At 40.8% G+C, this 25,065-nt stretch overlaps 2 protein-coding genes across 3 annotated transcripts; one reads left to right on the forward strand and one right to left on the reverse strand.

Moving 5' to 3' along the window:
* Positions 1–453: 453 nt before the first annotated feature.
* On the forward strand, positions 454–6,511 carry LOC147046948 (profilin-1-like). The gene is made up of 3 exons (XM_085928695.1): positions 454–780; positions 3,224–3,416; positions 5,056–6,511. Exons 1-3 carry the CDS (start codon positions 652–654, stop codon positions 5,151–5,153), a joined length of 420 nt encoding a protein of 139 aa, XP_085784821.1. The 5' UTR covers positions 454–651; the 3' UTR covers positions 5,154–6,511.
* On the reverse strand, positions 5,989–24,826 carry rnf13 (ring finger protein 13). Of its 2 annotated transcripts, XM_085928692.1 has the most exons (10): positions 24,573–24,826; positions 23,605–23,792; positions 23,423–23,503; positions 20,945–21,067; positions 12,642–12,729; positions 11,855–11,945; positions 11,668–11,773; positions 11,469–11,562; positions 7,771–7,851; positions 5,989–7,562 (listed from the first exon to the last, which is right to left on the reverse strand). In XM_085928692.1, the coding sequence occupies exons 2-10, from the start codon at positions 23,716–23,718 to the stop codon at positions 7,207–7,209; spliced, it is 1,134 nt and encodes a 377-aa protein (XP_085784818.1). In that variant the 5' UTR covers positions 23,719–23,792; positions 24,573–24,826; the 3' UTR covers positions 5,989–7,206. The 2 variants fall into 2 exon arrangements, with proteins under 2 accessions (XP_085784818.1, XP_085784819.1); XM_085928693.1 differs by lacking the exons at positions 23,423–23,503; positions 23,605–23,792; positions 24,573–24,826 and adding an exon at positions 22,436–22,549.
* Positions 24,827–25,065: the final 239 nt, after the last annotated feature.

A 25,065-nucleotide genomic window follows, 5' to 3' on the forward strand; every position in this document is an offset into this window, starting at 1 on the left:
TGCACATTGGTGACAACCTAACCACACTGCTTTGCCACGTAAATTATCTTCCACGCGACGTACATCGATAGAATTTCTACGCTATTTCGTGTTTATGAAGATATGACGTTCAAAAAGTTGAAGATATGTCGTTCAAAAAGTCGACTGTAGTGTTGTTCACTTGCACTTTTCACCGTGGACTAGGGGGTAGCTGTCGCCTGTTTCTGACTTGTGAATTCTGGAAAATTTGACATTTGCATACTCTTAAACCAGTCACATATAGTGGTTTGGAAGTTCAAAGTGTTTTGAATTCGAACGTAGACTTGATTGATTTTTATTCCAGAAAACTCGCAGGACGTTATTAAGTATGCGCCGTATGAGAGAGCTACACGGTAAAAGTAGGTCGTGTATCCATCCGCCGCATGCTATATTACGCAATGACGCAGCGGGCCAATCACCACCCTCGCGGAGTGATTTAATGAGGACTACGCCCAAGCCCTTGTCTCGCCACTAAGGCTTCTCTTAGGTGGTGACTGGTGAGAGCGGAAGAAAGCTGGGGGACCGGAACGTGCAACTGCAGCTCAACTCTCCCTTCCTTTGTCGCTCCAGAGGCGTCTGTGCAAAGTTTCTTGACCCAGCTTCTCTTTTATCTTCCACCAATTATCAGAAACCATGTCCTGGGACGGCTACGTGACAACCTTAATGGATTCTCAAAAGCTCCTGGATGTGGCCATTGTTGGATTCGATAAAAACAAATACGTCTGGGCATCAGTACCGGGCGGTAACTTTTCCAAGATTACGGTTAGTTTGTTCAATCGCACCTTTTCGCAGTTACGGTTTGGGTTCATGTGAATGGGAAAACATGCACAGTCGCACATGTGCTTCCCTTCTGAGCAGGCCTTGTCGGTCGGGGTAGTAACACATGGTGTCCAGTGCTTGGTGTTACCGTTTAAAAACCTGGCTTTGATATAATCTCTGACGAAAATTACTCATGAACCAGGTTAACTGTAACAAGTGGTAACGTGACTAACGCGATTCTCGAGGCGATTGCGGCGAGGCTAGCGAGCTAGCGGAGGCGTCAGCTATTTAGCGTTCGGTACCGCGCACACAAGCCGGAAGCCCACAGGCGTGACTGGATTCCAGAATGTATCGAATTGTGATGACTTTCAACCTGATTTTTGTTGGTCAACAATGTTTGGATAGTTTGGTATCGGAACTCGAAGTGAAAGCACAGATAGGGTAAACGTTTACGCATAGTTGTCGAATGAGCGTCTGCTTGCCTTCCTTCCTTCAGTCTTGTCGAACCGCTTCGGACGGCGCTTCTCCCGTTTATTCATTTGGAGTGGTGGGGGAACTGAAATAGTTTTTACCTATGACAGTTTTTGTGTGTGTGTGTGGCAAAGTTTAAGTGACTAGCCTTCAATTTATCAATTGTTAGACGGATCAATGATGGTCAAAAAAATCTACGTAATGTGGATTAGTTTTGCATTCCTATTTAACGCAAGTAATATTTCTCCCGTTTTTATCATGCGTGTAGTCAATATTGGGATCAGGGCATGCATTCGTGCCTTTTTTTCAATGGCGTATAAAATCGAAATGGCAGATTTGCACTGGCAGCTGTGAAGCACCCTGGTGTTAGTCGAAGCAACAGGGCCCCCACCTCGAAGCTTGTTGCGAGGTTTGAACGTTGCGTTTCCGCTTCCTCAATGCACAAAGCATGTGCTGATCGGTGCTGCTCGATGACTCTGCACTTCTGCAGATAAACTCGACCCGTATCATGCTTTTCTCACAAGGGTCGCGATGCTAAATAACCAGAAATGGGACCAAGTCACACATGTGCAAATCTCATGTAAGTCTTAACTTTAAAGTCTCAAGTAAGTCCCAAGTCATTTTTTCCCCCTTGGTCAAGTCACAGATTATGTCAAGTCCTTAAATAGGTCAAGTCGCCTTATTATTGCAATTTTACCCGCAGAATCTGATTTTTAGTAACGTGAAAAGACAAGATATCAGTAATTTAAAGTAACCATCATTGTCCAATGTGTCTAACCTGTTTAAAAAATGACAATAATTTGGATTTGCACTGTAATTACTGATATTCAGTAAAATACAGCATGGAATCAAACAAAAAACGAATTACCTCATACAATGATTTATTGACGGCTCAATTTAAACAAATTAACGTCTGCCGACAGTGTCTGACACATTTGAGTTGCAAATATGAAAAAAGAATTTGAAAAACATTTGAAAGAAGAAACCCATTAAAGAGCATTAGAAACATTTATGATTCATGTGTAACATCTGGAGACACCAGTGCTCTATAAACTTCAAACGGACAAAGTTTGAAGTTGTCGTCTGGCTGTCTCAAATGTTTATTGCATATCTTGCACTGTGCTGTCCGTCTTTTGCCGTCATAAAGGTAATTACGATAGCCGAAGGTGATGACTCGCGGTACTTCTCCCGCTGACATGTTTGTGCATGTCTGATATAAAGAGACGTGATTCTCCAATAAACACGTTATGTACGTAGAGAGGGCACGACTGATCGATCGACAGGGTAGTGGATCCAATCGTGACAACGCCATTCTCAACCTGTTATCGATATTATTTTTTTAAAATGTATTATTAATTTTATATTCAAACTGAAAACATCAACTAAATAACACCGAAGTCATTCAAGTCATCGTGTCTCAAGTCAAGTCCAGAGTCTTTAACTTTCAAGTCGAGTCTTAAGTTTTTTCTTTTTTTTTTTTGTCAAGTCACAAGTCATCAAAACGCCGACTCGAGTCCCCCATCTCTGACAATAACTATAGGTCATATACTTATTGGGCAGTAATGAGGTAAACTAATGACATCACAGCCATTGGTATCAACAAAAATGGACTGATAAAGAAATATGCACTAACATTGGTCTGGTTCCTGTCACTTTAAGAGCATCTTGAGCCAAGCCTCTGATGCATGGTGTAGCACATCAACATGGCTCACCCTTCACCAGGGTGGACTTTTTAAACTTCAAAACTGCAATTTGTTTTGAAGACTCAATTATTGTGATTACAGTTGTGTTGGGATAAATGTGTTCTCAAAATGTGGGTGTCTAGATTGAGAAATTGATTCCTGTGCTGTTTGTAAACCAAAAATCTTGGTACGATCCTAAAATGAGAGCATCTCTAGTTCCCAATTTTGAACCCACTAATCTGCATCCTAGCCCCCCAGTTTTACAGAGTTGTAATTTTGGATTTCTTTTGCAGCCTGCCGAAATTGATGTACTCACATCGGGGGCGGACCGTAAATCCTTCTTCATCAATGGTCTGACCTTAGGAAATGAAAAATGCTCTGTGATCAGAGACAACTTCGAGTTAGAGGGCGAATGGGGAATGGACATCCGGACAAAGTGCCCTGGAGGCACCACTTTCAACATTGCTGTACACGGAGCTAAGACAGGTACGTACTTTGACTGTGTACTGCCCACGGTTTAGGTAACAAGCAATCGCAGCCCACTTCTTTTCTGAAACTAGGCAGCAATTGACCGTTGCCTCAGCCCTGAGCAACTGTGATGTCATTTTCAGTCGACAGCATGTGGCAAAATGCCCGCCCCTGAGATGGTTCGAAATAGAAGGACTTTTGCTGCCAAACATAGATTTTGCAAATGAAATATCAATCAGAACACAATGGTTGGAGACTTTCATGAACTTTACTGTACTTAAAGCATTCTATTGAACACCCATTGCACTAGCATTTGTCTCTGGAAAATATGACCGACAAAAGTCGCCTGTCTAATCCGAGCTCTCTGAAAATGACATTTTGTTTATAATCTAATCTTAATATTTGCTGTCAGTTTGCATTTGTCTTGACTCAGTAATTCTTGCCAAAATGGTGCATTTGGCTTAGTGCATCGAATGTAAAATCCCGCTTTGTGTTGTACTTTTTGAGGTGTCCTTCCGAAAGATGCAAGACAAAGTAGCAAGAAAGGCTTCATTGGCTGTAATCTCTGCAAGCTTGTGGGCACATGGCTAAAAGAACACAATGGGGTCTGCCGTGTTGGTTGGATTTTGGGGTTCCCCCCACAAGGTCAAGGACCGGTGTGGCCATAAAAGCAAGGATTCATTTGAAGCTGTTGTCATGTCTGCAGTAACAGCAACACGCTCAGTGCCCCTTGGTTTTGTTCGATGATTGGAACTTATTAGTCAGGGTGGTAGATGAAATTGTAATTGTAACTTTAATTGCTTTGTCACTATTTAATTAAAATGGACATTTACAGAGCTAGTCTAAAACAGCAAACACAGCCGTGTTCATTCTTTTGGCTTTTAATCACAGAAAGACAATTAAAAAATAGATTGATTTATTTTTTATTGAATTCAACTGGCTCTCGCCATATAGTACTTTATTTGCATATATAGCATATTCACGTCTTTCATCATAATATAATTCATTTTCATATAGAACCTGGTGTAACACTTTTGTAACATGATTCTTGGCAGGGGTGTGCCTCAACATTTTTATTTATTTATTTATTTATTTCAATGAAAAGACGTGCCATAGATGAAAAAAGGTTGGGAAACACTGGTGTAGTTAGTATGAAGTAGTAGTGTCACTTGCATCTCTGATTTTAATTTTAGCATCACCTTAGTCCTAGGTGTGTGCATATTTGAATGAGGAAGTGTCTGTGTCACTGATTATCTTGCAAACACACTTGTGGGAAGGGACGGCGGAGACGCGCTGGCAACCGATCATGAGCGCCGGCTCACGGGCGTGTTCCCGTCGGGACGAGTTTCATTTCTGTGGCTCGCTCTGGGGCGCTCGGGTCCCCGCGACAGTGCCAACGGGCCACTTATTATTGATGTTTATGACTCAATGCTTTGGGCCGGTTTAAATTTCCACGTGGGCCAATATCGGCCCGCGGGCTGGACTTTGGACATGGGCTAGGTTAGACTATGCCAAGTGACTTTTGAACTAGCTGATGTGATGAATACCCAACTTGAAAGAAATCCCAAGAGTTGAGTCATAATAGAGTAAAAGCTCAACCTGTTGAATTGCTCTCTGTGTTTCTGATTTCATGTCTTTGTCCTTTTGTGTGTTCCAGTATTCATTATAGTCAAGGGCAAGGAAGGCATCCACGGAGGAGTCCTCAACGCTTTGATATTTAAAACGGTGCAGCACCTGGCAGAAACAGGATACTAAAGCATCCTGTAGCAGGCCACCCACCCACCCAACCAGCTACCTGTCCATCTACCACCCTGTTGCATTTCACACTTCCTGTCCTTGTTGCTCCTTACTTTCTTCTGCTCCTCCTCCTCCCCAAACCGTCTCAGCCCTTACAGTTGATCCATAGCCAAGATGAGCGTGTGACTAAGGATGTCACTTGATTAAGACCAGCAGAATGAAAGCCAATCACTTGATGCGTCTTTGGTGCCCATTGACACGACAAGTTCCACAACATAAGCGCTCCCCGAGAGTGGCCCTTACCTTCTTCTTCTTCTTTTTTTTTTTTTTTTTTTTTTATTGATTGATTGGAACACTGAAAGCAGTAGCTCGTCCTGGTCTTCCTCCTCCCCTAACAATTTCTTTGAGGATAGACGGTGTGATCATCATATGTCCCTCCCTTCCTGACAATGAAATGCTTGACACACACACACACACACACACACACACACACACACACACGCGCATCCTTGTCAAGGTGTCGTCGTTTGGCTCTGTTAATTGTCATCAAGCAGAGTGTTACTGTTCCTGTACACACACACACACACACACACACACCAAAAAAATCAACGGACATTCCACAGTTACTAGCTCAGGCACTTGTTACTGTCTTTCTTTTGCCAGTACCTGTAATTTGTTTTATGAAAGGCTGTCATTTTGGACAGTAGATATCTCTCGCTTTCTCACCATCTGGAGATTCCTTTTTTTTTTTTTTTTTTTTTTTTGCCCCCCCAGATAGGACCAAGTGTAGTGAAAGCTCAGGTGTTGCAACAAAACACCAAACAGGTTAAGTGACCGGGGAGGTGAGCATGGATTTAGTCTTTTTTTTTTTTTTTTTTTTGTCACCCCTATCAGAAGCTACACTGAATTTGAAAAAGAAAAAAAAAAAACTCCTCATTATGCTGTGTTGACAAGTTAAACTGTGGAATTAATTGCCTTTTGCCATCCATTGAGCACAGACCCTACAACTGTAATGTCTGTACACTCTTTGGGAGATGGGTTAGATGAAACCAACGTGTACCGTTCATCACAACCCGTGTGTCCTGTGCCATAATGTCGAGAGGTCTGTTGCTCACTCTTCCAAGATAAATTTTTCCTACCCATAACTTGTCCTTCATTTTCTTTTCTGTAGCTTCATTGCCACTGTTAAGCCCTTGTATAATCATCAAAATCAGTTTCCAAGATCTCCTTGCTGATTTGTTCTCACTTTAGTTTTCTTGTATCTGGGATAGTCTGTCAATGCATTGAACTCCATATGCATGCAACCAAGAATGCCATATATTGATTTATCACCTTGTTTACAGACAGATCAAAATAAATTTATTCCAACCAGAGAAGCGTTTCCTGTTCGAGTTTATTTCACAAACTCGTCACGTGGTGCTCGAGGTGAAGCCGCTAGCCGTAACAGGTGCCGTGTGTTTGCCGGTTTTAACCGATAAACAATTGACAACACCCTGGACGTTTTAACTCAATATTACTTCTCTCCGATTGGCAAATTGTTATTTTGATATGATGGCATTTACAAATTGAATTTTTTTTGTATTGCACGCTTGTCTGCATTAAGGTTGTGGATGCATACCCCGGACTGGTTGCCAGAAACATTTATTGGAACCAGGTACTACAAAATGACAACTTTCCTTTATGATTTAAAACTTTATTCTCAATAATGATTTCCCAACATAACATTCTCTTTACAATGAGAGGCTAAACTGCTGTGTATGCTTTTTTTAAATATACGCCCCTTCCAAAAAGGCTGCATAGCAGTTGAAGGTGCATCAGTGTGTATATACAATAAAAAAAAAAAAACGACTGACTGTGAACCAGTTTAAGTACGGTGATGGGTGTATTCACGCGGTCATCTGGATATCGTCTCATTCCTTAGGGAGTGCGTCTTGTTTTTGTGACTCTTACAGTCCACAGGTGCACAGCAGACTTCCTTCAACGCTTCATTTGCCAGCTTGCAATCAATGTACGTATGAATCTGTAAAGGGCGATGATATCAAGGTAAGCGGTAAAATCCTTGAAGACAAAATCAAGCTTCAAGCATGTTATCGTTTCCTTCCGGGTTTGACTGCGGCATCTGGACAAACACTACGCTCTCCACGGTGACCTCCTCCTCAGTGTCACTGCTTTCATACAGCGAGTCAGAGCCCGAGGACGACTCCTGATCCCGATTGGCCTGAGACGCAGCAGATATGGTGCCAAAGGAGTGGGCGCTGGTGGAGGCTAGTGAACGCAGCAGCGGGGTGCTTTCGGACGCCTCGTCGTCGTCACCGCCGCCCTCCTCAGAGTCGGAGTCGTCCTGCGAGGGGACCACTTTCTGCTTGCACACGGGACATGTCTTCTTGGTTTTGGTCAGCCATGGGTCCACGCACTTGCTGTGGTAGGCTGTGGGGACAACAGTGTGGTTCTTAACTAGAGTATGGCACCGTGGAACCTTGATTTTCCTATCTGTTTTTTTGTTGGCACCCCAAGGATCTCCGTTTTTCTATGTGAATTTTTTCTATTTTTGGGCCAGATCAGTCCGGGGGTCCACTAGTTGGTGCTAAAAGTGTTGAACCCGTTTCACTTGCGTGTCCATGCAAACCGGACTCACCATGAGAACATGGCAGGACCCGCAGTTTGTCTCCTTCTTCGTACTCATCCAGGCAAATGGCACACACGTCATAGATGTCTCCTGAGAAACAAATTTGTTTTTGATTGACTTCTTGGCTTCAATTAACACTTTTATTTCTCAACATCAAATTTGCCAGGAAGAGTTTTCTTTTGGTCTTTCATAGCAATCTTTCTTAACGCAGCTTCCGGACTAACAAAATTATTTGAAAACCGGTGCTCCAGAAAATTGAGGAAATAGAAATGAATGAAACATTTTTAAATGTATTTACGTGTTTTGACATTACTGACAAAAAAAAAAATCTAAAATTCTGCCACTGACTCCATACCCTTCATCCATGTTTAACGTTCTCCTCACAATCTTGGCATGACTTTTTCAAACAAGTCCTGCCAAAGAGGTCACTTGAGGAATTTACCAACGCACTCCTTTTTCAAATTCCACAGTTCCCCCCCCCCCCTTCCTTCCAAGCGTGTGTTTGAGGGAGGGTGGACACTTGTGAGCTGCTGTGTTTACGTAAGCTCAGAGTGAGCATGTTTTCTTCTGATGTCTACGCCAGAGCTGCATATGACCTTATAAGGACGCTCAGTCACATCTACCACTGCCCTTCTCATCCGCCTCCTGCCTTCCTCCTTCTCTCACTGTCAGCAACTGAAACTTAAAGGCAAACTTTTCACTTCATCTTTTATCAAATATTCAAGACCAAGTTTGGGTAACGTTAAGAGATGCTTCAATACAATTACAGACAGAATCTGGATCGTGGCTGGAAGTTAATGGATTTGTTTGTTTGCCACGTTTCAGTTTCATTTCCTCATGTCAAACAAAAACGAGCGCAACTACATTGACACGTTCACTTCCTTTGTGGACCAACGGATTATGAACACAACCTGAATTCCTCATGTGATCAGTTATTTCCTAAAGTTATACGCATACTTGTACTTTATTAACTATCACGACACATTTGCCCATCACAAATGGGTTCAAATTTACCCGAGAGATGGTTTAAGTGCTTCCGTAGGGGCTGCTGTTTTGCTTAGCAACAATTTCCCCCTGAACTCAAGTCCTTAATGTTTTCATACGAACAATATAATCCATAAACACAAATTCTCAAAATGGATGCCAGGTCTCATTTAATCTCTTGTTACGTCATACGCTCGAAATAGGCACATTTATCCCTAAAGGACATAAACAGGTGGTAACTGTTATCTCATTCACAAGTACTTTTGTTCGTACACATCCATTGAAGAGTTAGCTGAGGAGCCCATTTGAAGCATGTTGCTAACCAGAAGAGAAGCACTTAAACAAGTCTATCAGATCAAATACAGAGAGGTAGTCTGATTTGAATTAATGCTATAATTTGTATTTTACTTTACAAAAGTAATCATGGTGATTTATTGAACGATAGGCTAATTGCCTATATTCTATACTTGTACTATATTAACTATACTAATACTTTAATCCAAGTGGTGAAAAAAATGAATGGTAATTTTTTTGTGTATAAAATTGTGGATTTAATTGCCAATACATGTCTTGTGCAAGTATTGCTTTTTGCCATCTGTAAACAAAATCACCCAAAGACAAATACAGCAAGTGGACAGTCATGAAACCTGCCTAGGCTTTCTTAAGACTTGACAAACTGGTCCAGTGCCTTTTTTTTTTTTTTTTTAGATAGGTAAGGAATTATAAGATGTGTGTAAGGACACCCGTGCACGCCTCACAATCCTTGCATTCTACAATTTTCGCTCCTTGATAGCAAGGTTGGGTGAATTAGAAAATATTTGCTCTCAAGTGGGAAAAAGTTTATGTAGTATTCTATTGGATGATCAATTTTTCCCATGTGTTTTAATGACAAAAAAGTTGTTCTTCACTTTCTGTACACTCTCAAAAAGCATCTTAAATTCCTGTCATCCTTGAAAACAGACAAGTAAAAACCCAACACGTTCCCTCCCATTTTCTTTCATGAATAAGCTAGCCTTGCGAGCAGGACGGCTCGCTTCTCGGAGGAGCCACGTTGTCCCGCTGAACTTGATGAGCAACGTGAAGTGTGAGCAAGAAGACTCAATGGAAATAGTGTGTGGTGAGTCGCTAAATTACAACGCTTCTCTGTGCCCAGTCCCCGAAACACTGCAGCTGTTCTGTTCCCTGTGTGTCAGCATCAAGTTAGATATCCGCCAAATATGTGCCACAAGCTCGATGATGATTGTGTCCGCCAAGCGGGCCGACGCTAAAGGTGAACCAGGATGATGCAAGACTCTGCAATCACACTGGAAGCGAAGATATTAAAATGGCAGCACGACGCTGACAGGCGCTGCAGCTGTCGTTACATAATCCTGTGTATTGACACAGATCCCATATCTCACGCCTCTATTGTGTACCAATTACATGGGCACTGTAGATTTCACTGTCCACCAGCTTTGGAAATGTGACATGTCCATTTTGCCGACTTCATGCAAGCACAGCATGCAAATCATATTCTTTTGTCGCGTTATACACTGGAAGGTCCGAATTCTTACTAATGTGGGGTCTTCGCCGGGCATAAAAAGACGAACTGAGTTTGCACTTTCTTGTGGCATTTTTTTACGACACTTGTTTTACACACGGTGGTTAAGATAATTACCTCACAGTTCCGAGGTTCCGGGTTTCAATCGTAACTTCTTCTTACAACAAATGAGCACAGTTCTGGCACTTTCACTAGGGGCTAACAGTATGTTTATTTTTGGTGCTTTTTTGTTTGCATGTCAGCTAGCTCATTAAAATGTCATATCAATAATCAATTGACTGACTTAATTACATTGCCTAATCCCAAACAGTCAAGGACCCTCCACTGAATATTTATGGCTGTTTTATACTACCTGGCTCCTTTAGCAGTCTTCTTCAAATCAGCAGTAACACTTGTGCTCGCCCTACATACTCTTAAGTCATCATTTGGTTTTCTTCCGAGCTATAAATGTGATTAGACACACATTTGGTGCCTCCCTGTCACCCAATAGTATAACTCAGCTGGCAGGACTACAAAGAAAGAAAGAAAAAAAAAAATTCCCATCACCCGGCAGTCTTGTTGGACCAGTGCAGGATAGTCCCTGAGGACAAGTGATGTGCCATAACATCAAGCTAATACATTTGGTTTGCACGGGAAGGAGCCATGGCAATTTGCAGATTCCTTAAAATGAGTCTCGCTTTTTAAAGATCCCCCTGCAGGGATTATTGTGTTTTGTATTGCAAAACAATATCTTGATCACGGGAGTTTCTCAAACCTGTTGGGTGGAGTTCAGTCACCTTGTTTGCACTTAGCGCTCCAGGTCGCTACACATTTTCTGGCTCGTGTCTGATTTTTAAAAAAAAAATCAAAAACAAAACAAATGCAAGACTTTTAAAGACCACTAAGGCCACAGCTTGGCTTAACTATCATCAAACAACTTGACTGTTCATCCATCTGCTCAACAGCAAGAAACCTCTTTCCTCCTTGACAACAAATTCTTAACCATCACGTGTCCACTCTCCACTCAGAATACCTCTGATCATCCAGGGAGAGGTTGAAAAGAAAAAAACAACAACATTTGCGACGATAATAATCCGATTAGCGCCAACGTGGAAGAATGATATGTCAGACGCTCATCTGGATCAAATCGGGAGAAAACCAATGCTGGATAGCGACCGACTTGACAATACACGAAGATACTGACCTTTTTTGTACTTGTGGATCGGAAGTTTCTTTAACTGATCTTTACGGAGGCGGCTTCTCCGAGCCCTGTGGCGATCTTGGACAAACTTTGTGATCTAGGAACAATCAAAGTTTTCATGACTTCATCATTGTAACAGTACTCCAGTCATGATCTATTCACTGAGCTTTATTCCAACTCGGACTCTGGATAAGACACCTACCATAAAGACAACAATGAGGATGAGGCAGATTCCAACTATGATGAGGAAGGGGATCAAGTAGTACTCTAGCGGAAGGCTGAAGTCTGGCATGAGGAGCACACGACCCCTGAAACATCAGTTATAAATTCAAGGAGTGTGATCCACAATCATTTTTCTGTACATTCTAATTAACTTCAACTTTACTTACCCTTTGTCAAACAAGTAGTCTTCTTTCAGAGATTTGGCCGTTTTTTCACTCACAAACACGGAAGGAATGTCAATCTGCTTCATTATGTCCACTAGAAAGCAAAAGAATGGAAATCCGAAGGGAAAATAATCAAGACTTATCGATTTCTCTTCATGATTGCTAAGTTTGGGCTATGCGAGTGGAGCTGAGGATAGCCGAGTTGAGTTATGCGGTGCCAAAGTGGCTAAAATTTAATATTATTAAATACAATTCATGTTTGATTCAAATGTTAGTATTACATTATACATATTATTATTAATGTTAGGTTAGTGTCATAGCTGTCCTAAATGCATGTTTAATTGTTAAATATTACAAAGGTTGAACATAACTGAAATGAAAGTCAAGCAGACTGCAAGAGTGCTTTCAAGAAAAGTCAACGTGTTAGCCAAGGGGATGAGCTGTGAGCAGCTGTAATTGAGCTTCCATTCTTAGCTGACCAGCTATCAAGTGTAATTTTACAGCTATTACAGGAGCTTCACCATGGAAACATATCAGGAGCTGAGCTTGTCAGGCAGGTGTGAAAAGGAGAGATGGTTAAATGGGGCACGTCTCAACAAGAAGAAACACCGCCCGGCAGGTCTGCGACAGAGCGTGCGAGGAATTTGCACCTCGTGGATGATTTATCATGCTGCTCATGGTGACTAAAGTCGCCGTAGGGCATCGCAACATTCCGGGAAACATCTTGGGACTTGATAGGGATTCCTCAACTCGACTGCTCTCGGGCTTTGTAACTGTTGAGGAAACTTACGATCGTTGGAGCCCATGCTGATCAAGTCATCGGAGTCCACATTGTGAACAATGGCTGCCTTGTATCCAGCTTTCTGTGCATTGAGGACCTGGGAGAAGACAACATTTGGATCCTGGTTAGCATACATTCATCTGGAGTGCATCTAAAAAGCCATTCCCTCATTTTTGTTACGTTCCAGCTGGAACCATCCAAAATGTTATTATCACATGTTGCAGAGAATGAAGTAGACTGGCGACATGGTGGTGCAAGTAACCCATTCCCCAAGAGTCTTTACAAGAAACAACATGCTTGCTTTACACACCCAAGGCCCACAGCATTCCCTCTGATATGATAAACACACAACTTGCCCATGCAGGTTCATCTAAAACCCCAAGGAGACTTTCATTCAAAAACGACCACGGGTATTTCATACTGCAAGAAAAACAGGGACTTCAATATGTGTTGGTGGGTGGAGCTTGAAATACTAACATTATCTATGATCTCCTTACATATAAATTATATTTGAAGTCATTTTATGATTATTTCCTTTTATGACTATGTTCTGTCATAAAGTGAGGCTTTGGACTGTGTTCTGTCATAAAATAACGGTATTTTAATTCAATTTTGGAACTCCTCCAACGCCATCCGGTCAAACTGGCCGAGGTGAAGAGTAAAGGACACGGAGTCAGGACTTTGTCATCTCATCTAAGAGTCCACCACGGAAATGATAGTGGACTTCAGAAATCCAAGACCTTATCTGGAGACACATGTACCTTAGTGTATCCTATTGAATTACTACAGTGGTATGCGGTTAAAAAAAAAATGCATTTCATAAAGGATGTGTGTGCATCTTTGCTGCCCATGTTTGCCCCATCATGGATGTGCAGGAAACGTAATGAATGAATGGGCTCCCATTCAGGACAGAAGCTGTGGTATCCTGTTTATAGCTATTGTTATAATGGACCTGCTGACAGCAGATGTTGAGAAGGAAATAGGATGTGACAAAATAATCTTGTAATAATACATTTGTGTTCTCGCCTTGATAGACTTATGTACAGTGAAACAACTGATGATTCACTTGTATTTATTTTTCCACACCTCCTCCATTGACTGTAATGAAGATGAACAAAATGAAGCAAGGGCTATCGCTTTGTCGGAATGAACTCAATGTTGACAACTTTTGTTTATTATTATGACAGATGAAAGTAGAGACACATGTATCTTCTCTTGACTTACATGGTGTGGATATATATTTCATAGAATGACCAAGTGTATCATTTCGAATCTTCAGATTCTGATTCTAGGAAAGAAAAAAAAAAAAAAAACGCAATGCTTTAACACTATAGCTGTCCACTGTAGCTCAAACCAGCATCTCATCGTAAAATAACTCTTGCCACGATGCTGAGACAATCCATTTTGATCTGTGACGAGCCAACTGTGCATGTGTGACGCTTCGGGCAGAACAGTCTTGTCTTTTGTCTGTCGTGTCATTGTGATTCTATGAGCGTGCCTGCATATGTGCATGGCAGCCATGTGTTTGGCTAGGAAGGTGTATTGTTTGGCTGTATCAATAGCCACTGTGTGGAGGAGGGACAAATCTTGGATTTTTCTGATAAGGAGAGCTGACTCCAGCACCTTAAGCATTGTATCAATCATAAAGATTAGATTAGCGATGAAACAGTGACAATGTTCATTTGCGTACCATTATTGTCTTTTCCTCTTTCGTTCGATTACAAAAACACAGTTTGTGCGCTCTGTCTGTGCAAGAGGAATTCAGCCATTGCAGAAATATAGACATTTGATACATTCCTGAGACTAAAAAGGGGGAGGGCTTAAAAAGGAGAGCAGAAGTGAGAGAATAAGAAAAAGAGAAGTGGAAGTTCACAAAGGATGGGGAAAAATAATGCATGTGAGACTAGAAACTGTCACGCATTTCTGCATTGCTCTTCCACTCATATAGTCGCTACATATCTTTAGCGTAAAGTTAGTAAACAATGTTTCTGGGAACCCGCAGCTATGAAGACGTGGAATCATTTCCATGTCTAAACTCTGTCAAACCAGGACATACCTTGCTTGACAGACTAACCGGTTTTCCTAGCTTGGTTATTCATTGCCACATTTGGGCTTGTGCTTCTACTTTCATCTACATTGGAGACAAGCTAACACAAATGTTGCACTTTTCACCATTAATGAATGAATTACACTGCTTTTAATGTAAAACACTTTGATGACATTTTGTCATAACATGCACTTTTACTTCAAAGAATTTTTTGTGGACTACTTATATAAGCTTTTATGAAAGTTATTTACATTAAGAAAAAAAAATCTTCTGCTGAACTCTATAGGACATTTATAAAACAGTTTGGAGAGGCAGAACCACAAAAAAAACCAAATCACACAAAAAAAAAATTAGACTGGAATACAACCTGCTGAACAGAACACAATACATATAGAAAAAAATAGCACGTTTTCTCTCCCAATATCAACAATTACGTGCCCTACCAGAGAAGTACTGACAGGCCACTGCCTCGTCGTAGACTTTTATTATTATGAAATTAATTTCACTTTTATCACATTCTTTGAACTACAAAAAAAAAAATCTCAAGTCACTCAAGTATTTAAGTGCGCATGCTTGGGTACATTTAAGTTCTTCAGGTTCTTCAAGTTTACAATATGCAAAGTGGCAATTATCCTCATTAACTGCTGGGAGAAACAATCATTCATTATTCTACAAATTATGAGTGAGAGATTACTCATACTCAAGGCCCAACTCTTCCATTTGTGTTTGAGTTCTGAAAGTGATCGGGATAGACTTTTTATCAAAGTGCTCGCACGAGTGAAACAAGCATGCAATACAAGTTGCGCAATAAATGGGCCCTACGTGATACGAACAATTCTTCGGTCCCCTCCCACAGGTCGATATAAAAGCTCTTTTCAAACGACACCGTTTCCCACAAAAAACTAAGTAGTGCTTGCAGATGTGATTAGACTTGACCCAGATCTGATCCGCTGCATATTTTGCATTTGATGCACATTTTTCCAGTCAGTCGTAATTTGCTGACATCACTGAAAACCTTACAGCTGCAGGGCTGAAGCTCAAATAAAATCTGTATTGATAAGATTTTAACACGCTGATGAATGACCAACTAAACGAGACAATTTTGGGAATCGGAGGAAAACTACACCATCTGCAGAGTAACTGCCGTTCCAATGTTTTATAGCAACACCTGTGTGGAAATAGATGGCCTCATCGATCATTGCTACATCAGCACTTTGTGTGTGTGTGTCAATAACCGCAGATTCCTCCACTCAACAAGATCTCTTTCTTCCCTGATGCATCACTGCAGCTAAAGCAGTTTGCCACATGTCCCGTTTTGTGAAGCTATACTATCAAATCCCTCCCCTTATTCTCATTCCACTCACATTCTCTCAATTCACCTTCGCTTTGTATTTCTTACCGTGATTGCACCGTTTTGCTTGCATCAAAAAATAATTTGTCGATAGGTTTGTAAAGTTGGTACGTTTTTTTTTTTTTTTCCCAAGAAGAAAAAAATATAAGGCATTTCTCTCTGACTAGTTTCAAGAATGCAAACAGAAGGGGAGTGACTGAAAGAGGATATAATAATAAATATCCACTCATCCTTTCTTACTACATCCTTACATCTGCCCAGCCACAACATCACACTCAAGCCTTTCTTCCTTGCCTCCCATCTAACCCCCCGCTTTTTTTTTTTTGCCATGTCCTCACTTGTCTTCCTCGGAAAACACCCAACCCCCATTCCCCACCCTCTCCTTGGGTTTCAGAGGAATCTCACAAAAGGCTCCTAGCACCAAGGTCCGGACGGCTGATTAGATAAAGCGTTCAATAAACTTGCACACTGCAGGGGAGGAGTCCAGCTCAATGATAATTCTGCTGCTGAACAGCTGCAAAGTTATTTTATTGTTTGCGAAATGATCATTTTGTTTGCTGTGTAACCACAGAGAGCTGTAACAGATTTGAATGAACCTGGCAAGTTATCTTTCTTTCAAACTTGTCTTAAGGGAGAGAAACTATTGTGTTCATTATCATATCGAGTGCCCAAATAGATCATTGGCTTATCAGATTTGGCACGACACGTTAAACTCAATACATAAGACAAAAGCTAACTCATTTTAAGTCCAAGGACCGTATGTCTTATGAGAAGAAAATAAATAAATAAATTGATATTTAGAGAAACGCTGTACCCGTGACAGTGTGTGTTCTCATATGTGGAGCAGTCTGTACTGTTTATTGCCACAACACATTGCAAGACAAATGGACAACTTGGAGAATCAGCACCCACAAACATTCAGCAGTCATACATTCAGTCAGCCGTAGTCATGAGACTGTGTACGGAAAGCAAGCTCATCAAGTTAATAAAGCTAGCTCTGTACGTGGAGTGTTTGTTATTTTGCATAGCTCCAGGGCTGTGAGGTCAGTGCGGCACAAACAAAATTTGCCTTCCAACCAGCAAGTTTTTTTTTTCAAGATAAGAAATAGTTAACTTAGATTGTTAATAGCAGAGTCAAATGGTGATAAAACTGGTGCTGAAAAATTACCTCTGAAAGCCACACCTAAGTCAGCCACTATTTCAAAAATGTTTTATCTGCTGGTTAAAAAAAAAACAGAGGAAGTAACACCGCCACGCCCAAAGCACAGCTATGCCTAAGTACTCTTTTTTTTTTTTTTGGCCTGCAAACAACATCTCGATAGGCTAGATGGTCATGTCGAAACGTGCTGTGATGATTTCATTTGATAAAAACTGCTCTGATATTCAGAATAAAGAACTTTACAGCGAGCAGTGTGATTGATTCGTTTATTACTTCACTGGGTGGGGCCCCTTTAGGGGTAAGCGAGAATGAGAGAGGAAGACAGCGAGCGCCACCTTGAGAGTTATTTAAAAGAATCTTTCACTGCATTAACTATTTATGTTCCCATAATTAATCACATTTTGTTAACCACAGTAAGCTGAAAAAAAAGGCATTCCCAGGCAAGCCATGGTTAAATCCTCTAATAATTGGCTCATCAAAAAAATGTAACCCCAGCAAGAGAAGTGCAAGTCTCCAAAGTGTCAGGTGATTCAGTTGCAAGATTGCAGCCACTGGAAATGCAGAACTTGTTCAGAAATGTCAGCAGGCAGTTGCGAGTGCATCTGCGCCCACCCAAAGTGACGACACCACTTCAAGGGTGGGCCTGCTGTCAAGAAGAGTAACAAAGATACTATTTCTCACAGCGACAAACTGCTATTCAGGTTAAGGGACTGGACGAAGTCACTTTTGGAAAAATAAGTTTGTCCGGAGAAGACAAGGGATGTTATTTGGTCATCAATCAAGGCTTGGCCTTTGGAACCAATCTTTTTTAGTGTGTGGTGTGATTAAGACAACAGCAAGGTTAGAGTACCAAAAGTGATTTGTGACAGGCAAATATCAGGACTACTGAGGAATACAAAGGAAACAGTGAGAGAAGAACAGAAGTTAGTTAAAAAAAATTCGAGTTACTTCCTCCTAATTGACTAAAGTTTCATTTTACATGACAATTGCTGCGTCTGCAAGTATTTACCACACACAATCAGAAATCCAATCAGGTTTAATATTCACAATTGCAGGCTGTGACCATTTTCTGAATAGATCATGTCGGGAAAAAAAAAAAAAAAAACTAAACACAGCCCATACCACAAGAGAAAAATCGTTCAGGATAGACTCTGAGACATCTGACGACTCGAGCTAGATTGTCAGTCCAGTGCGTGTCAAAACTTTTGGACTCGGATCTATATGTTGCGTAACTAGAACATTATGTCTCAATGTGTATAGATTTGAAAATGCATGCAGGGGCAACAAACAGAGTGTCAGTCTGCAAAGACTCTGACAATGAACGAAGGGAGAAAGGACGCTATGGGAAGGGAGGCGGTGGGGTATCCAGTTTCCTGCCCCCCCCCCAGCTGCATAGAGGTCAATGATGCCATGAGCTGCCCCGCCTCTTGCAAATACATCCAAAAATCTCAGCAGACAGGAAGTGTGAGCCCTCTTTCTCTGGAGATTTGTTTTCTAAAAAAGAATCAGGAGGAATGCCATCGGCTTTTTTCGCTCTCTCTCTCTCACTCGCACACACACACACGAACACAAAGGGTAAAAAGTGTCACCCCCTCACTTGATCCAATTCTACCCTCCCCAACTCAAATGCTTTCTCTTGACATTCGACCTCTTCTCTCTGATAGCGCCACGCACACACACACGGACGCTTATGTGTGAGTGCTCACACTTCATAGAAGGTTAAATCTCTTTTATTGTCCATTAAAGCAACAAATATATGATGGATGCTAACAGCTTATGTATTAGGGGGAGGTTCTCTGGAAATAACATGGGTGTGGCATGTTGAATGCTGACACATGCACAATAGGTGTGACAAAATATAGATATTGCATGCTGTGTCTTTTGCCACATAGCAAGCAGCAAAAAAATGTACGCTCGCTTCCAAGTTTACTGTCAAACTAAACACAAAGGAAAATACACACGTATTAACACAAATATAAACGCAGCTGCAAACTTAAAGCTCACACACAAGATGCACCAAGGAGGCTAAGAAATAGCATGGCGGTAGCAGAGCAAACTTTTAAACTATTATTTTACAACAAACGATGCAGCAACATAGAAAAAAAAAAGATGAAAAATATGTACATTGTATATAGAGGCGTACTATAAATAGAAGCAAAAGCATTGATCTTAGTAAAGAGCTGAGGAGTTTAAATGACAACGATCAAGGCGTGTGTGCGTGTGTGATGTTTCTGTGCACATGAGATGTGTGTGGTGGAATCTTGTTATATTACAACCAGTGTGAGTTTGAGTTTCAGGTAGTTCTTGGTCTTGGAAAGATTTCTAGGAATGTGAGGCCATTTTGTGTGTGTGCAGGAGTAGTCTAGTGGGGATGGGGGGTGGGGGCCTGGAGTAAATGGTTTGGAACAATAAATGTCCTCACAGGCAAAAGACACGTAAAAAAGCGTGGCTGTGTACTGTGGTAGGGCCTTATAAGGCTGGATGGTGGGTTCTGTCACAAAAGACAAAAAAAAGAGTGAAATGGCCAAACAGACTGAGTGTTATAAAAAAAAAAAAAAAAAAAAAAAAAAAAAAAAAAAAAAAAAAAAAGAAATAACAGAACAATGTGGTTAAGAGGTTGGATGAAGGTCATCCAAGTGAGAAGGTGCAATTGAAGAGTGGACGCAACCCAGATGCGACAGCGATGGATGGAGAGATGCTGCCAAAAAGCATCCTGGTCTGTTCGGCTCTCAACAATTATTCACACCTCCTCTTCCAGGCAGTTTTTCACCCGCACCCTTTCTCCCACTCCTTTAAAATCACATCTCCTGCCTTTCTGTCCCTCTTATATCACTTTTGACAGAGCATGATAAAGACAAAGCAAGTAAAAGTGGAACAAAGGGAACAGTCGATTATGGAAAATTAACTTTTTAATTGCTTGTATGGAAGTATTCATCTAAACTTAACTAATTTTAGCATCGGTGGGGGTCTATGATGAACTTGGTGACCTTTTGGGGTATATAACATTTTTACTAGTGTTTAAAAATGCCTTGTGTTTAAAATGTTCAGAATATATTTATTTGATCAAAATAATTCAAATTAGTATCCTTTTGATTTCCTGAATTAATACCAAAAAAGAAAGAATTTAAAGTTATTCAGCAGTCTCTTATCTTATACGTTAGTCACGAACAAAAAAAAAAAAATGTATGGCATATGTCATTTTGACAGAGAAGCCCACTTCCTGTTTTTGTGCTATCGTCTTAGACAAGCCATACGTCAAACGCCGTGCCAAGTGGAACATCACGGCTGTTGAAATAACGTTGTTTTTTTTTCTTTAAACACGTAGGCATTTGCTTTTCAGTAACAACACGTTAAAGCTTTGAAATTTGTGCGCAGTTGCTTTAAGGATCTACTGAGTGATAAAAATAAAAACTCATAATTCAGTCAAAGTAGCAGTAAATATATTGTGCAGTGGTATATTGACTAAGAAGTTTCATTCGTTCCATAACAAAACTCATACCTTATTTTCCTCATATTAAATCAGTTTTTCCCACTAATTGAATAAGGGACTATAATATATACAATTACAATAAAATATATATTCAATATAATGTTTTTTGAAGCACAAAAATTGTATGTTGTACAACTGTGTTACTCAATATTGGGCGATAATAGAAAATCATCTTTTGCCATATCGGCCAGCATCTACTCATAAGTCAAGACACAGCTGCATTTCACGTAGGCACATTCTGTCCAAGCAGCGACAAAAAGCAAACCTTAATATCGAAGTTGCAGTCAAAGCGCTTGATAAGGACAACGAAGGCGCCCGTCGAGTTGTCCCTGGGCGGGGGCTCGATGGGCTGGCATGCATTTGCTGGCTGTGCGCCAATCAGGAAACCCTGTGGAAATGACATTATTAATATCTGTGACATTATCACATCAGTAATGCTGGCTTCAAGATGATCACAAAATATAGCAGCGGACAGTGGTTCATTTCAAATGCTTGTAATTTGGATGTAGGTCAAGATCAGGTGAATTTAGTGGTTACCATTTGTGTCACACACTTATGAGATACACAATCTTTCTGTTCATGTTCTTTATCTATCCATCCACCATTTGGTTATCAAATCTCTCATCATTTCCTCCTCTCTAGCTGTCTAACTCCATGTCTCAGTGTTGTTTTCAACAGATTGTGAAGTTTCATGAGTGATAGCAAGAGACAGAGAGAACGAGCGAAAGAGAAACAAAAACACAGAGGAAGACAGAAACGGACAGTGATGAGGTGAAAATGGAACCAGACCAGACAAACAAATATGGGGGTGAAGATGATCCCAAAGAAAGAGAGTGAAAAATAAGGACTAGACTGGATTTTGAAAAGGTCAAATAATGAAGAAAGGATCTATCTGCTTATAAGGCTGCATAATAAGTGTAGATACTGTTTCAACAGGAAGTGTGCAGGAAGTGTGGTGAAGTCAAGTACCCTTCAAGATAACGGCTAAAAAAAAAAAACACCATCTCAATCAGCACTTCCCTTCTCTCACATCACACACGTGCACACACACAGAACATTTCATCTAGCCACATTAAGTTAGTTTTTCATGCATAAATTCACTAAACTGCACATCAAGCACAGGATGTGAGTAATTACCAAACACTCTGCCCCCCTCACCACTATTGCCTGAACTGCTGGGGCTCCATGACGTCACTGTGGTACTGCCTTATTGCCCTACTGACTGTGGAATCTATGGCAAGCACCCCATCTGTAGGCCAAATAAGGATCTACAGTTGGTAGAGACGATATGCCAAAAGGGCTCTTGGTTGGCCAAATAAGGACATACAGGATGTGGTAAGGAAATGACGAGGCTGTAGGAAAGTGTTGCATTATAGAGAAAAAACCACTGCGTGGAAAAAAACAAAAACAAAAAAAACCACACAACCATTTTCCTGGTTTGGTAAAAACTAAATATGCCACATTTGGGTGGATAACTCAGAATAGAAGTGTGAATGTACTAAACATTCATCTGACAAGTGATCTGAAAATGTGACTTTAAATGACAAAGTCAAGATGACTAAAATACATTTCATCTAAAATCCTTGGGTCTTTGCTTTTAGTGACGTCAGAATGCGCCACATTAACATTGTAGCGTATGAAGTGCTGCTTTTACAAATGAAAATAATTCGATTGTCTTTATGGCAGCCCTTTTTTTTGTACATCGAAATAAAAATAAAAGAAAAACTCCTACAAGGACAAGTACTTTGACACTCACTTCTCCCGCCATTGTTGCATTGAAAGCAATGTCCCAACTTGATGTGTATTTGATTCTTCACATTAAACACCATATAAAATTACATGCGGTCGCGGCCAATACTGTTCCTTTGCAAACTTGTGTGTGACACATGTAGTTCCTCTTAACTATGGACCTTCTGCCGCAACTCTGATGCGTCTCTGATGTGAGGTCTCTGTATGAAAGAGGCTGGGAGCATGATACAAAGAGTTCATGTAGCTGCACTGGACAATCATGTTAAGGCACTTTGTTTTCACAGAGGACGGAACGGGGATGGCAGCCCAGTCCAAACGTTAGTGCTGGTTGCTAAGCAACTGAGCAGGAGCTAGATTGATGCCTTTTTTAGCTGATTAGGATGCGGAAATAAGCTAGAGGTCGGCAATATGTATTTGTCACTGTTACTAGGGAAAGCCCAGGCAGCTTGGGGGGAAAAAAATCGATTCGATGCGGTGAGATGTCACCAGAGTCATCAGTTTTCAATGCATACAGCATTAAACTGCAAAAATAACCAAATACCACAAAGGTTGGGAATTGCGTTCTGTGGGTTGACACTCGTGGTGTTGTTTTGGAAATGTGTAGCAAGCATACACAGCAACAGCAGCATTTGTGTAAGTGAAAACAGGGATAGCTTTGTTAGACCCGCCTTTTGCCCTGAGGGGAATCCTCAGTCTTGTGTTGTCTTGTGATGCATGATGCAGTGCTGCGGGTATATTTCTAATTTCCCAAAAAGTAAAAATATTGCAAAACTGGCTTTTCTTTGAAGGGAGTTAGGACCACTTGTCGCTTTGGGATTTCACAGCCAATGAAGCAGTTTCCTGCAAATTTAATCAAGATTTCTGGATGACACCAGTTTGACTGACCATTGAACAGATTTTTTTTTTTTTGTGCTTTCATTATTTTGTATTGGATTTTTTTTTTTCCCAGATTGGGTGTTTAATGTGTATATACCTCAGATCCTTTCAAACTCACCTTCAATCCATCGCTAGGAAGTCGGTATCCAAACCTCGACGGGAGGTCATCAAAAGTCTTTGAATTGTTGTCAAATGAGTACTGAAAGAAAGTTATTTTGTATTTACCAAGACATATTATAAAAAGGCTAGAAATCACCAACTGTAGTCCTACGTAAGACATTCGCATTGCGAGTTACTCACAGCTGCGATATCAGCTTCCACAGGCAGCAGGTTGAGGAAAGCAAAGAGCTGGACAGTGAAGATGGTGTAGATCTGCGTGGCCGACAGCATCAGCATTCCCAGGGACAGCAGCATCTTGGCATCACGTTGCAACTTTCAAATGCTGCACCTCACGTTCATAAACACACTAATGCAGCGTGTTGTTGCAACTACAAAAAAAAAAAAACATACCTTTTTTTTTTTTTTGAAAAGTAAATACACAAGGGCAAGATAATTGCCAATTTGTCATTTTATTGCTTCGGTGGTGATGAATTGGTTAATCAATTCCATATTAAAGAAATTTAAGCAAGTGTAAATGCATTAATTGAATATAATTTAGTTTGTGGTGATATGCCAGAGGAAATTATCTTTATTATCTATGCCAGTGTCATAATGACAGGACAAACACACACACACACGCACACACAATACCTTAAGCTACGCACCTTAAGTTATTGCAGACGAGTAATGCAGAAATCAACGTGCAGACATCATCCTTCAAAATGAATTAATTTTGTGCCACAACGTGCAAATACGGAAAAAAAATAAGGGAAGCGAAAGCAACACTTCACATGACAGCTGAGAGCAGATGACTAAAAATCAAGTGACTTTCAATTCTAAAATACAGTAGATGTAACTGATTTCTTGAAGATGGCAAAACGTGCAAACAGTCCAAAATCAGAATCGGATGCATATTATGGGTGCGAATACGGTAAACAAATCTCAGTCGCCCATTACCAACACAATTGCACGTGTAAATACGGAATGACAAGCAGTGTAAACCAGATATGACGAAACCTGATTGCATATTCTCTGATTGTGCACACAAAAAAACGACTTGATGCGTTCATAAATATGAATTATTATTATAAAAAAGGCTTCCCGAGCTCGGAACGCGCTAACGCTGGTTAGCTGTAGCGGAGAATGGGGGAGGGAGGGAGGGGTGTTACCTCGATTTCGCCACGATGCTTTTTTTCTTGTCCTAAGGAGGTTCCGAACAGGGACATAACTATACGACTCTACAAGTCATGTGAAAAACTGAGTGCAACGACATCGATCGTGAATGCACGTCATCCCTTTGGAACGCTGGGGCCGATCCGCTAATCCACTCCAGTTTGCTATCCTCTTGCTTCAAGTGGTCGTACAAGTTTCCACCATACGAGCGCTCCACTGTCCAAGCTCTGATTGGACAAAATTACTGTCAATCAGGTTTCTTTCCGGAAATGATTCCAGATGTAAACACTTCACACGTGACACCCCCAAAACAACACTGAGCTGCGTGCACCTCCAAACTGATTCAACAGCATACAGTATATTCATTCGTTTATTTTGTTTATTGTCCGGTAAGGTGTGAAAAAAATATTTTACCTTAGGACAGAATTAATTTTTTTGTCCAGATTTTTCTCTCCGGCATTCCAATGAAGTCCGTACGCTTTATCCCGG

This window comes from Syngnathus leptorhynchus, chromosome 13 (genome assembly GCF_054491065.1).
Source record: "Syngnathus leptorhynchus isolate UIUO chromosome 13, UIUO_Slep, whole genome shotgun sequence".
Lineage (NCBI taxonomy): Eukaryota > Metazoa > Chordata > Actinopteri > Syngnathiformes > Syngnathidae > Syngnathus > Syngnathus leptorhynchus.

Bases quoted from the DNA above. Each gene is read 5' to 3' on its own strand.
- LOC147046948 (XM_085928695.1), top strand. From the start codon at position 652: ATGTCCTGGGACGGCTACGTGACAACCTTAATGGATTCTCAAAAGCTC. The intron at 781-3,223 runs GTTAGTTTGTTC...TTTCTTTTGCAG, and splicing joins GTAACTTTTCCAAGATTACG to CCTGCCGAAATTGATGTACT. The intron at 3,417-5,055 runs GTACGTACTTTG...TGTGTGTTCCAG, and splicing joins TGTACACGGAGCTAAGACAG to TATTCATTATAGTCAAGGGC.
- rnf13 (XM_085928692.1), bottom strand. From the start codon at position 23,718: ATGCTGCTGTCCCTGGGAATGCTGATGCTGTCGGCCACGCAGATCTAC. The intron at 23,504-23,604 runs GTGAGTAACTCG...ACTTTCTTTCAG, and splicing joins TGGAAGCTGATATCGCAGCT to TACTCATTTGACAACAATTC. The intron at 21,068-23,422 runs GTGAGTTTGAAA...TCATTTCCACAG, and splicing joins TTCCTAGCGATGGATTGAAG to GGTTTCCTGATTGGCGCACA.